Source organism: Monodon monoceros, unplaced genomic scaffold (assembly GCF_005190385.1).
Source record: "Monodon monoceros isolate NGI ecotype Baffin Bay Population unplaced genomic scaffold, NGI_Narwhal_1 Super_Scaffold_11, whole genome shotgun sequence".
Taxonomy (NCBI): Eukaryota; Metazoa; Chordata; class Mammalia; order Artiodactyla; family Monodontidae; genus Monodon; species Monodon monoceros.
The window spans coordinates 69706490-69718699 of record NW_021703767.1 but is presented as its reverse complement, the minus strand read 5'-3'; the positions used below and the strand labels follow the sequence as shown (position 1 = coordinate 69718699).

The following is a 12210-nucleotide window of genomic DNA, read 5'->3' as shown; positions in this document are numbered from 1 at the left end:
TTCTCATTATAAACATTTTTGGTCTCAGGATTGAAGAAGACGGCTTCTGTTGCCAGGACAGTTTTCTGGTCCTGCGTGGGATTGCGAATGACATTGGCATTGGGATATTGGAGCATACAACATTTGAAAAAATAATAATTTTCCTTCCAAACCAGTTCCACAGAAGTTTCCACAGATATTGTTGGGAAGATCAATCCCAGACCCCCAGAAGTCCCAACTAGGAGGAGATGGTTGGAATGCAAAGTAAAGTTTTAATGAATGGTAGAGGGATAACTAGTTTTCCTTCACAACACACCAGCCAGGAGCAAAGAGAAGATATAGCTTTTAATTTAACCCTTTGCCATCCCTGAAAAGGACAAAGCGCCATAGGTGTTGAATACTTTTCACACCCCAGAAACCCTACTGGTCTGGCTTTAGTTACTGTGTCAAAGCAGAAGATAATAAAAGGTGGATATTATGTGGGGCAGACAGTATTAATAGGCACCACAAAGAGGACATAAATATACCAAAACAGCGGATTCTGACCTTCCCAGAATGAAGTGAGGAGTCAATGAAATGAACCAGCAAATGTCCTCCACATGTGCTTTACTTTCTTAATAAGCAGAAAGCAAACTGAGGATTCGGGTCTTCTTTCCTGTGTCTCCTGAATTCCTGGCTGCTGTGTGAATCCATCTAATCCCTGATCTACAGTTACCAGCTGAGGAGGCCACCTAATTTTATCGCCTTCCTACTCATGAAGCTATAGAATCCAACAAGTCTGCCTCAGTCACCAAACAGCCAACTCCACGGTCTGCCAGGAACCAAAGTGCCAAGCAGGAGTCCAATGCAAGCCAACAAAACACTTCTCAATGGAGTAATCCCAGACAGACAGCGAGGAGAGGGGCTCTGCTTGGCAGCCTGGGTGAGGCGGACTGGAAGGAATCCAACACGGTGGAACGTGAATTTGCTGATTTCCAGAAACATATCAGGATGCATAATCCCCTCCAATCCCCTTAGGCTACTGCACAGCAGTCCTTCCGGTTCCGGGGGCACTGCCCTCGGCCACCTCACCTGCCCAGCACCTCCTCCCCACCTGTACCTCAATGGTGTACTGCTCAAAGATGCGCAGCTGCAGGAAGATGTCCAGCTTGATCTTTCGCTCATGGAACAGCTCCTCCATCTGCACCTGGGCGTCGTCGAGCTGCTGCAGCACCGACTCGATGTGGCTGATGGAGCTACTGTGGGGCGTCTTGTTGCTGGACACAGCCGAGTCCCTGTGGCAGAGCCGGGGAGAGAAGGGAGGGGCCTTGACATGTTCACAGTGACAGAGGAGCAGGGAGCCTTCCTCGTCTGAGTGAGGGGGACGGGAATCTACTGTGAGCCTGGCACTGTCTGCTCAGTAGGTGAGCCAAAGCTACTGTACCCTCTTTGGGGTTCATAGCACTATAGCTCTAAGGCTTGCTGCTGTCCAGACAGAATCATGACAGGATCAAATGAAATAATGCATGCAAAAGGGCTCCACAAATGTTACAGAAATAGAATGGTTCCACACATATATGTAGTCTAATATATACATATTTCAAGACACATATACACAAATACACATATCACAATACATAAGGTTAGATAAATTAAGGCATATGTAAAAAAAAAATCCTTCCTAGTTTTACCTCACAGGATCATGGTTAAAATGAGATCATGGCTGCCAAAATTATTCATCCCCTTCGTTAAGTCCATGCCAAAGTTATGGGCTAGTGTTATTACACAGGCTTCAAGCTATACTTAGGAAACCTTGGGGTCTGGAGGCTGCAAGCCTGGCTTAAGTCTCCCTCTGACATATATGGGCTGGTGACCTTGGGAAATCACCTCCCTGAGGCCCAGCTGCCTCCTGTAAAGTGGGCTTAATAATCCCTTCCCTACTCACAGCACAGTTTGCTGTTAAAGAAGATGGCATGTGTAACCGTGCTCTGTGACCAGGAACGTGCTGTATGAATGACTGTTAATCCTGAAAGGACTGTGATGTGTCAGGTGCTGACTGGAGATGGGTCCAGCTGTGGAGTAGAAGCTAGGGCACAAGAGGCTGGACAACCAACAAAGGCTTCAGAGAGGATGAGCCCGGAATTGGGTGTTAGAAGAAAAGGATGAGCTGAGTAGATGAGAGGGGTGGGCTTTCTGAGCAGAGAGGGTCTATACAAAAGAAGCAAGGGGAGGTGGCATGCCATAGAGGGAGCCAAGAGATAAACGTATTGATCTGCTTAGACAATTGAGGTGGTGGTGACACCTCCAGAGTGCATTATAATAGGAAAACTGCGGAGTTCCAGAAGTTCAGATTCTACAGGGCCTTGACTGAGTAAGCTAGAGCCCTAAAACTTGAAATAAACAAGCACGTTCATTACCTCATGATACCTCAGTTTCTGACACAGTTTAAGAAGTCAGAGGGGAAATCATTAGTTTTGAATGGCCTCAGCAGCAGCCTTTCTGGAAACCAGGCCCTTCTGGCCTGTGTTTGTCTCAGAAGCAACGGTATCTGAGCTCACACGGTTTCTAGACGCAGCATAAAGCCAGTTTGTCAAGAGCCTCCCTTTCTGTCATCTAGAGAGCTTCTGATCCCTCCCTTCTCACCCTGACCTATTTGGGCATGAAAGCCCACTACTGCATAGCTTCCCCCCAACTACGAAAAGAACTCAAGAGGAGTACTCAACACTGTGTATCACGCACTTGCTAAGGAGGGCGGATACGACTATTCTTTCTGACAGCTCCCCTCAGTCTTTCTCTATCACCCAGCTTCCAGAAGGAAGAGGGTGATTTCTGGCCACTTTGTTCAGCATCTCTGTCAGTGTCACATTCACTAGGAATCACGGAGATGATATAAAAACCACCATAGGTGCTTCGGTGATCAGTGCCAGAGGAGTCGTGGAGGCCTAGGGAAGATGTGTGCACTGGTATGTGTGAGGCATCCTGCCGATGTCCACTAGGCATCGTTTGCTTTTTTTCTTTGACTGGTCTTGATATCAGGGAGGGGAGTCCAGGCTAGCATCAGACTGGTGGGGGGACGAACAGCCGCCAGTGGTTCTTGTCACACGCCTATGGTCCTCTCTGCAGTCCGTGGAACTTAAACTTGTAGGACAGGTATCAGCAACCTCGTTGCCTTTACCGTCACTGAGTAGCCTTCAGCCCTCAGGTATGGTGCAAGGTTGGCAGGGGATAAGAGCGAGTGGCAGCTCCACAGACCCAGCCCCAAAGAGAGGCTAGCCAAGCTTGTGAAAAGTACTTGGAGAGAAAATGTAAAAGCCATCACGTAATTCTAGAGCTGACAAGCTCCTAGAGTGAACCCCTTAATCACACAGACAAAGCAGCTGAGGCCCAGAGAGGTTAAGTGGCTGCCTACTATTTGGAATTTTCTTCAGAAGCAAGTAACAGCGGAGTTTCCTAGGTAGGTAGACAAAACTGTCACATATTATATATTCATGACGGTGAATTGGGGGAAGAAGGGAAAGAGGCTGTCTCGTTGGTATGCAAAAGAGGACTCAGAACATCTCATGTGCATGTCTGGAATAGAAATGATTAATCCAACAGAAAAACATGCCAGGGCCATCTTAAGGTAAGCTCTCATTGTTTATTTAATTGGACAACTGGTATGGGGTGGTGGGGAAGCCCTCTCCAACTGAAGTAATGCCCTCTGGCTCCAGGACTGTTCTGGGACTTGTTGACGAGATTATTTCTGTCCAGAGCTGGCAGAGGTCCCGGCATTCAGTGATTTGAGGATACAAACGAGTCACCGCAGGCAGACATCATCAGCACCATCAAATCCTATTTACACAGCACCTGGGCATAGGGCTGGTTGCTGAGGGCTTGCTCAAGGCCTCATGACACTTTACCCGAGGAGCCGATGCCCTTGACAGGGACAGGAAACTAGACACTGATGCCAACAGAAAGGAGGCAATGGTGTGGATGATTCTAAATGAATATAAGGTATCAGGTAGGATTTTCTAAGATCCCTTCTTAGTTATGTTTGTTTAGGGCAATAGAGAAGGAGTTTTATTTTCTGGGCAGCAAGGAATGGTGGAAAGGTCATATGTGGGTAAGTGGAGAGCACAGTGGGACACATCACACACTCCCTACATTCTAACAGGGCCAAAGGCAACCGTTTGGGGTTACATTTCACCAACTGGAGCACTAGAATTCAGAGGCAGCCTGAGAACAGATGCCAAATAACACTATATTCCATAATGGCTATTTCTCCACATGACCAAATATGCCATCATTCTTAATGAAGATACTATTTATTTAAATTTTTGTTGTATTTATATTACTTATTGATCGCTGAATAATGTCTTCAATGATACATAATGCTTTGAAACATCAGAGCTTTTCCACTGACTTTTCCACTCTAAATTCAAGTTGGGTGGGGTGCAGGCATTTTTATATCTGACAGATGGAGAAACCAAAGCTCACACAAGACCACAAAGCTGGCTGCGGCTGAGCCAAGACCAGAACATGATGACTTATCTCGCGTCTAGTCCGAGGCATTTCCCACTGGAAAGCACTGCCCATGCTGACCTGGCCTCGCTGGGCTCCCCCAGGGAGGGAGGCGCTGACCTGAGCTGCTGGATAAGGTCTTCGCCCTCCTTGATGACATTGAGTGTGGCATCCAGAGTAGCGGTCTGCTGCTGCTGGAACTGCTTGATCAGTTCCTGGACCGCATCCACTGAGTCTGCACAGACATCCTCCAGCATCTCCTTCTGAAGGTCTTCCATCCATGTCCACAGCTGCGGGGGAGAGAGCAGAGACTCCACTCAGGGCACGTGGGAGAGGCCAGGGCTGGGGTTAAAGGCAAGAGTGTGGAACTGAGGTCACCCAACCTACCCTCAACCAGTCAGTGCGGTATCAGACTGTCCTTCTAATCAGCACCCCTACGGGTCAGTTTACATTTCTATATTTGTATTCACTACGCATCTCTGTTAAGTTTACTCCATTAGTACTGGCATTCCTGAAGGACAGGAACCACCCTCAGCCTTACTTCCCAGTGGTTTAGGGAAACTGTGGTCTTAGAGCAGGAAGCTCACTCATTTTTGAGCGACTGGGAAGAACAGGAAACTGGTGATGGACAAATATTATTTCATCTTTCATAAAGGACAGCTCTGTATACTTCCTCCAGCTAGCTAGATGCTGATTCCTAGAAATGTATCATGATTTTACAAATATGTAAGAAAGAATGTGACACTCAGTAAGAACCAAGTGAAGATTAATTAAGAAAATATGTGCTACGCTAAATTATTTTGTTCTTTTCAGGATTGCTTGGTTGGTTAGAAAGTTGAATGCTAAAGACGTAGCTTATCTTAATTTCAATGTAACTATGAGACATTTCTCCCATGATATTCAAGATGATGAAATGCAGTCAGGATGATATTACTGGTCAGACAACTTTAAAAGAGCTAAGTATAGCATTTTGAATGGAATAAGTACTGAAAATGATGGAGTTGAATTGAATTACTGAAAACTCATTTATTAATAGCTCTTCCTCATACTGAAAATAGATCTCCAGTGGCCTGCCACAGTGCTCCTCTTCTAACTGCTCTCATTGAGCATTTGCATGAATTGTAGAGGGAAAGATGAGTCTGATGTTTGCTTAGAAACAAGGAATCTTCACTTGACTAGCAGGAAAGATAAGCTCATGGCTCTACCAGGAGAAAAGCCAGTAGAGAGAAAAAATTCATAGAAGGAGCCAGAAGATATGGATTGTGGCCTCTGTTCTTCCTATAACTTGTGGTGCCTTTGAGTAAATCACTATACCCTTTGCTCTCCAAGACTTCGTGTGTAAAATAGGCTGGGGTGAGCATAAAATAAAATGGTTAATTACTTTATGGTTCTAACATTCTGTAAGTCTCCCATGTTAAAAACATGGATAAATATTCACCTTAAGAATACTATTTCATCTTGTTGGTTCTCAGTATGATAAATCATGGTATGGCCTTTGGAACAAGGGATTAAAAAAGAGAAAATAAAGAGAGACAAAAATATCTTGGACAAGTTATTCTTTGTTCTTTAGAGAGGATAAGGCCCTGAGTGTGGCAGAAGAGGTTGAGTTCACAAGATTAACGAGCCCTCCAGGTAGCAAATAATGGGGTATAAAGAATGTTCTTTTTGGACAGGCAAAAACCTCTCTGAGCCTCAGTTTCCTAATCTACAAAATGGGAAGAATAAGATTTGCCCTGCTCACTTCAAAAATTATGAGAAATAAATTATTTACTTATTATCAATGCTTTAAATAAACAAATAGCCTTATCAATAAGCCTATAACATTGTGATGATAGCTATAAGGAATACGAATTATTATTTTTCAGTGTTCCTGTCATTTAGTAGCTTGTGTCTGGTTGTAATTAATTCAGTTTATTTTCTTTACAAATAAGTTTTTGTTGTAAAACACAAAACAAGTTTTCCAGACCATTTAAGCTGGGATACATATTCTTACAGGTATGAATGTATACATTTCAAACCAGTATGAAATTAGGAAGTTCAGGATATTGGTCACTATAACTTAAAATTACTTCAGACTTTCTGGCTGTCATTTTGCCTAGAGCAAAACCATTTTCCAGATGTGCTGAAGTCCTTGGGTATGAGATAACAGAATCTCTAAAAAATTATTGTATAGAAAGGCGATATAGTAGTTAAGAGTTTCAGACCCCACACAGCATTGTAAATCAACTATACTTCAATTAAAAAAGTGAAAGAAAGAAAGAAAAGAAAAGAAAGAAAGAAGGAAATAAAAAAAGGGTTTCAAACCCCAGTTCTACCACATATTTCCTATATAACCTTGAGTAAGTAACCTACCGTCTTTGCACCTCAGTTTCCCTTGTCAATAAAATGGGAACAGTAATAGTTCTTACACCCACAGAGTTGTAAAGATTACTAATAAGTTGATATATATGTGTGTGTTATGTCTGTGTGCATATACATACAAATAAGTGAGATATATGTGTGTGTATGCAGATATATATACACACTCTACATTTATATAACTTATATATATACCAATAAATATATACACATATGTATTTATTTGTACACACACACACACAGACATCCTCACACAGATGTATTATATCACTTAGAAACAGTGCCTGGCGTATAGTAAGTGCTATGCAAGTGCTAGATATTCTTATATTTAAAAGGTATTTTTCATGCAAGCCACCTCTAGTTCCCACTAGAAGACAGAGGGAAAGTTTGAAATACTCCTTCATTTTGAAATTGGCACAAGATCAATACTGGATTTGGTCTTTCCAATATGCTAGGATGAGCTGGGCCCCTCTTTTCTGTTTTTGCAGCTTTGTCCTGGGATATCTAAAGAAAGCCTAGAGACTGAAAAGTCTAGATATTTCTTAAAAAAAAAAAAAAGCAAGAAAAGAAAAGACTATGTGAAGAGAGAGAGAGATTAAAATTGTGGACGGGAAGCAGGTCACTTAAGAAAAATAAACTCAATGTGTCAACGGAGGACAGGCACTGAGATGGAAGACTGCTCAGGATGAGGCTGGCACTCCCGTTACAGGAATAAGAGACAGAGGACAGAGGCTTACAGATATCTTGAGGATTTTATTTTATTTAGGATAATTTTATTCTCAGTACCATCCTTAAGCTATTTTAATGGCTTCACAGCTTGGAGTTCCTTTCCCCCCCCCCCCTTTAACAAAAACTTGAACACCTCTGGTGTAGGTCTAGGGAAGAAAGTCAGCATCGTTCTCTTCTGAGGAAATCCACCACGACTCATGACACTCCCTCCGCCTGGTGGTCATGCAGCTAAATTGTAGGGACAGTCAAAGACCAAACTTGCCAAAGATGAGGTGTCAGTGTTACAAACAAAAAGACTAGAGAAAGATTGGGTACGTCCGATAATACACTGACCTCAGGAGTCAATATCATTTAAAAACTGTGTCCTCCCCACCAAAATTCTCTGATTAATGAATTGAAGTTGATTTCTCAGATTTCTGGCCATATAGTCTACTATATTATAAAGAAACTCTTGTCTAAGGTAGATTAAAACCTACTGCTAAGGAAAATCAGCTAAGAGATAAACAATCAAGTACAACATTAGATGCCGCTCAGCCCAGTGGTCAGCAGCCTGATGAGGAAAGGAAGGGGCCAGTCTACCTTCAAGAGGATAAAATGTCAAATAAAATTGCTAGGGAATGTGACTCAGAGAAAGGCAAGGGGATTACAGCACCAGAGACAAAGGGTTAGTGACATCTTTCTCTATTTTTCCTCCTGTAGAAACAAAACCAAACAACCCAGAGAGAAAGGAGTTGTTGAATGGAATTGACATTTACTGGAGATAATTCTCTATTCTTCCCTTGTCTGGCTAGTTCTATACTCATGGGAAAACTACTTTACTTCAATTACTTCATACTTAAGTGCATGTGCATTAGTGTGTGTGTGTAGGTGTGTGTTTGTGATTTCTCTCACTTACCTCTAAAATCCCTTCCAACTCTAACATGCTATGGTTTCTCTTCAGAAACTGAGGTAAAGAAGAGGGTAGTAATAGAAATGATTCTCTAAACTGAAGAACTGCAATCACGGCTTTCACACCAAGACACCAAAAGTTAGCAACAGTTCAAGGATAATTGCACCACCAAGTTACTATTTACCACCTGGAAAGCTTGAGTAGGGAGCCACAGGGAATCCCGAGAAACATGCACACACAGTCACCCCCTGGTGTCAACGAGCTTAAATCGCATGCTCATAATTTTGTTGTAAGCACCTCTGAAGCATAAAGTGAACGAACGTAAACGTCAGTGTCACTAAACTATGAGTAAGGATCCATATTCCATTCCTGGGGCTGTAACTTTTCTACTGTCTAAATTTCCTGTAGGTTTCCTTCTGTGTATGTGTCTATCTGACTTATCCTTGAAGAGCATACCTAGACTGCTTCGAAAGGAATACAAGTCAGAGAGCCACGTCTATTATTGCTTTACTCATTATCAGGAGCCAATGAGACTGAGTCAGAATGATCTCACACTTCAAGCTATCACAAGGCATTGCCAGAACAAGGTGAAATCATGGAGTGAGTGAGGCAGCTTGGGAGCAGCCGCCACGTTTCTTCCTACTGTCTTCCATTTCCTTTCTCTCTCCTAGGATAATCCTCTTAACCCTCTGCTTATCTAGAGTCTAACATATTAGCACTGCACCTTTGCCATCCACCCGCCTGCTCCCCAGAAAGAACCTCCTGTTTCACCCATTTCCAGACCCGCTCTTCTTTTTTATTTTTTCTACCGAATAGGAAAACGTAATATTTACTTCCCAACCTGTTTTATGAGACAAGCATAACTTTGATCCCCAAATCTGACATGGACATTACAAAAAGGGAAAATTACAGATGGAGCCAACATAAAAATAGGATTGTCAGATCCTCTCTTCTTGATCAAACACACCTGTACGAGGACCATTCTTTCAGGGTTCTGCTCCCTGTTTGGCAATAACTATTTGTTCCATGTTGATATATACACTGAGATGGCTTTACGTGCCCTTTCTATCAGAGAACACATGTAATTGTGGCCAAAAATACCTACACCCAAAAGAATGAGCCTAATTTGAGAATTTCTAGAACTTTGGCAGGGGGAGAGTTAAGGCAGCCTTTCAATGCCCTACATAAGGTGAGCTCTAAGACTGAAACCAGTGAGTTCAGGAAGGGCCAGCACATGGACCCCATTCTGCTTGCATAGTGGGGAGCCTGAGAAAAGGGCAACTGAAAAGGGCAGGGAGGGACAAAGAAGGGAGAAACTAGGAGATTTGTAGAAATAATGAGGCTTAGGGATGACTGGTTAAGGAAAGAGGTAATTTTACTCCATCACCTTCTCCTGCTGATTGGCTGTACCATTTGCACAGCTCTGGTAGCCATTGTGCTGATAACAACTGGCTGACCCCCAGAGATGCAGAAAGGGGCACCAATTCCACAGGATGAATCGCCCCTCCCTCATTCTGAAGAAATCATTTTTCTTTGGCATTGACTACCAGCTTTTATTTCTTAAATAAACACCATATCAGTTTAGCAACTGAAATAGAGGATGAAGCTGTTTTGTTCTTGAGGCCATTATGTCTTTTGAAGACTGATTTAGTTTTGGTTCTACAGTGGGTGAGTAGAGAAACATGTATATACGTGAGTGTCTGTGGCATTTGTGGTATGTGTGTGTGTACCTATTTGAGAAGGAAACAGCATGAAAGAATGATTTCACTGGGTTATAAACAAATGGAAATGGGCATTTAATTAAACTACCTAATAAAGAGCTGAGGTTGATTATCTTGGTCACGTTCCTTAGTTAATTTGACTCTCATATTATGATTGCAAAAATATCTAAAAATGGATATTTTGAAAACCCAGCAACTGCAGCATTTCCATGGAAACACAGCAAGAAGAGAGAATTCTGTCTGGACAATCTCTGCAGAGCAGATGACACTTGCTACAAATGCCTTTTCCATGGACAAAGAAAATGAGGACTTGGGTAAATGCTTCTCCCTATATCCTCCCCTAGCTCTCCAGACCAGCAGACAGCCAGCTGGCCTCTTGTCCCCAGGCAAAAAGAAGACATTTGAAAGTTCAGCACAATTTGTATTAATAGCTGAGGTTCTGGGTACTTAAGAAGGTTCTAAGCACATGTTTGTCTCTTCTCTTTATTATGTAGCCCTTCTCTCTAAGTAGGGATGGGAAGTTTTGTTTTTATAAAATAACATTTATTGAGATTGTTTCTGATTTTCAATTGAAAATATCATTGAAGAAAACTTATAAAACAAATAAAATATGCAAAGGAAAATTAAATCACCCATAACATTCTTAGCTTCTTTGTATACCGCTTTCTAGCCGATATTCTATGTGTGTGATCAAAATTGAGGCCATGATGGATATACAGTTTTTTATATGTTATACCACAAGCCCTCTCTCATGCCATTCATGATCTTTGACAGTGTGATTTATAATAACTGTATAATATTTCACTCTATAGATTTACTACGATTTGTTTAATGAGGCACTTAACATGGAATATTTAGATGGTTTCTAATGTATTCAAGGTTATTAATAACACTGCAATGAAGTAGTTAGAAGGCTTTAACCCTCCAGACTCCTTTAGTCACCAAGAATTCACAAAGCAGGCAAATAGAATCAAGCAGACTCTTCAATCTGCAGAAGAAATGAGCTTGGAGGATATCTTCTTCGTATCTTCCTTCGGTTTCCTCTCTGATCCTAATTAGAGTACCTCTTTAGCAAAACTGAGCAGAAGATTATATATTATATAATTGAATATTATAATATATATTATATTATATTATATTATATATTATCAGGAAGGGCCAATTATATTTGAATTATAATCGAATATAATTGAATATATAATATATATAATAATATTCACTCTATTTACTGTAAGAGAGAAAACCATCCATAGCAACTCAAAATTCCCTCACAGACTTGTAGACTAGTAAACTTGGCTACTAATCTTGCCTTGAGTAAAATGCCAGAAGTTTGCCTATAGAGTCAAGAAGAAGGAGTCAAGAGTTAACAGACCCGGATCACACAGGACCCACACTTAGCAAGGTTTGAGAGGTGGTGTGTCCTGAGAGGTATTAAACAGAATAGGGAACTACAGGACTTCCTTCTCCATTAGCCCATCCAAGGATGCTGACTTCTGCCCTAATAATCCATTTCTGCCTGCCATACAGGCTCTAGAGGAAAGGCCCCACAGGCAATTCAGATTCCCCACCTGCCCTTCTTTGTTTTCACTGTCTGTAGAGTTCAAGTCAAAGAACTGGAGTAGACGAACCATGTGATTGAATGGGCTTCCCCCGCCTTTTTAAATTTTATTTTTTATTTTTTTAGGAGAAACGACTGGTTTCTCATTGTCAAGTAAACCTATTCAATATTTATTCAGCATCACTATGTATCTGACACAGCAGGAGAAATATACAGTAGGATCTGAATCTACACATCTAAACCCACATGTGTACGCTCCATCTGAGCACCTCCAATTTAACGAGGAAGCTCCAGTCACTTCAGTGAGATCCCAGCATCTTGAGGAGGTACGCACACAGTGCTCCTGTCCCGTCTGGGTGGGAAGTTGGAAGCCCCAGGGAAGAATTTCAAGGAAAAATGATGCCTGAGTTGAGTCCTCAGGTTCCTTATTAACCCTGCATTAGAGATGCTCTAAGAATAAACTTGGGGGGGAGTTTTCTGCTAAGAAAAAAATGGGT

The 12210-nt window shown here is 42.0% G+C and overlaps 1 protein-coding gene across 6 annotated transcripts in view; it reads right to left on the bottom strand.

The window, feature by feature from the left end:
* KALRN (kalirin RhoGEF kinase) overlaps nucleotides 1–12210 on the bottom strand; it is a 612746-nt gene that overhangs the window by 262272 nt on the left and 338264 nt on the right. For 3 of the 6 annotated variants that reach the window (XM_029214081.1, XM_029214077.1, XM_029214078.1), the window contains exons 12-13: nucleotides 4579–4748; nucleotides 1079–1253 (exon numbers count right to left, since the gene is read on the bottom strand). In XM_029214081.1, the coding sequence (XP_029069914.1) occupies nucleotides 1079–1253; nucleotides 4579–4748 (345 nt within the window). Of the gene's footprint in view, nucleotides 1–1078; nucleotides 1254–4539; nucleotides 4749–12210 lie in introns of all 6 variants that reach the window. The other 3 variants (XM_029214075.1, XM_029214079.1, XM_029214076.1) reach the window with 1 other exon arrangement.